At 49.9% G+C, this 1,073-nt stretch overlaps 1 protein-coding gene across 1 annotated transcript in view; it reads right to left on the reverse strand.

The window, feature by feature from the left end:
- Positions 1 to 98, reverse strand: part of DDX47 (DEAD (Asp-Glu-Ala-Asp) box polypeptide 47) — a 7,609-nt gene extending 7,511 nt beyond the window's left edge. The window contains exon 1 of the mRNA XM_010003961.1: positions 21 to 98. Coding sequence (XP_010002263.1) covers positions 21 to 98 — 78 coding nt within the window. The remainder of the gene's footprint in view (positions 1 to 20) is intronic.
- Positions 99 to 1,073: the final 975 nt, after the last annotated feature.

Genomic DNA, 1,073 nt, shown 5'->3' on the forward strand with positions numbered 1-1,073 from the left:
CCCGAGGCGGCGCGGGGCACTCTGGGAGCTGTAGTCCGCCTGCCGCTGGGGGTGATGGGAGTTGTAGTCCGGAGGCGCTGTGTGCCAGGCCCCGGCATCCTGGCGTTCCCCAGGGATGGTTCATGTCTGGCTTGGAACCTGCAGCTCCGCCTTTGCGCGGCTCGGGCAGCTTTTGTGCTGTCCTGGATTCGTGGGTTCTGCAGCTGGGAAAGAACAGGACCAAGTGAGGTGGCCAGGCACAAAAACACGCTGATACATCGAGATTTCTATGTATCACACATACAAAGGGCACATCCCCTTCTTCAGAAGTGCTGGTGTGAAGCATTTGTAAGTACTAGCGAAGGGAGGGGGGAAAAAAAGGTAAAAAACTGTCATTGTTCCACCTTGTTTTCCTGTTTACAGTAATTGTCAGTGTGCAACTTTGAAGTGCCAGAAACACATGAAGTAAAGCAAGCTGTGCCAGTTCACAGCATGAAGTGAGAGAACTTGGGATGGGAATAGATGCCGTTCAGTACTAAAGTCTTTCAGTACTTAAAAGAGGCCTTTAAGAAGGATGAGGACAAAATTTTTAGTAGGGCCTGTTGTGATAGAACAAGGAGCAATGGTTTTAAACTAAAAGAGATATAAGAAAGAAATTGTTTACAGTGATGGTGGCAAAACGCTGGAACAAGTGACCCACAGAGGTGGTAGAAGCAGCATCTCTGGAAACATTCAAAGTCAGGTTGGATGGGGCTCTGAGCAACCTGGCCTAGTTGAAGATGTCCCTGCTCACTGCAGGGGGATTGGACTAGGTGACCTTTAAAGGTCCCTTCCAACCCAAACTATTCTATGATTTTATATTTCTAAGATGCAAACAACCCTCCAGCTCTCCTGATTTCTGCTGTCGTGACTCGGGCAGAGAGCCTGAGGTGAAAATGGTTATGGGTTTAGTGCCCACGAGGGAGACCAGCATCAAAACATCATGTCATGGTGGTAGTTTCTGAGCTCTTCCATCTGGCCTGGGTGTGGCCTCTCTGCTCTGTAGCCCGAATGCAGCAGGGCAGCCTTGCAGCTGGGTGAACCACCTTTGTGTT

The sequence above is a fragment of the Chaetura pelagica genome, unplaced genomic scaffold (assembly GCF_000747805.2).
Source record: "Chaetura pelagica isolate M959 unplaced genomic scaffold, ChaPel_1.0 scaffold281, whole genome shotgun sequence".
NCBI classification, from domain to species: Eukaryota; Metazoa; Chordata; class Aves; order Apodiformes; family Apodidae; genus Chaetura; species Chaetura pelagica.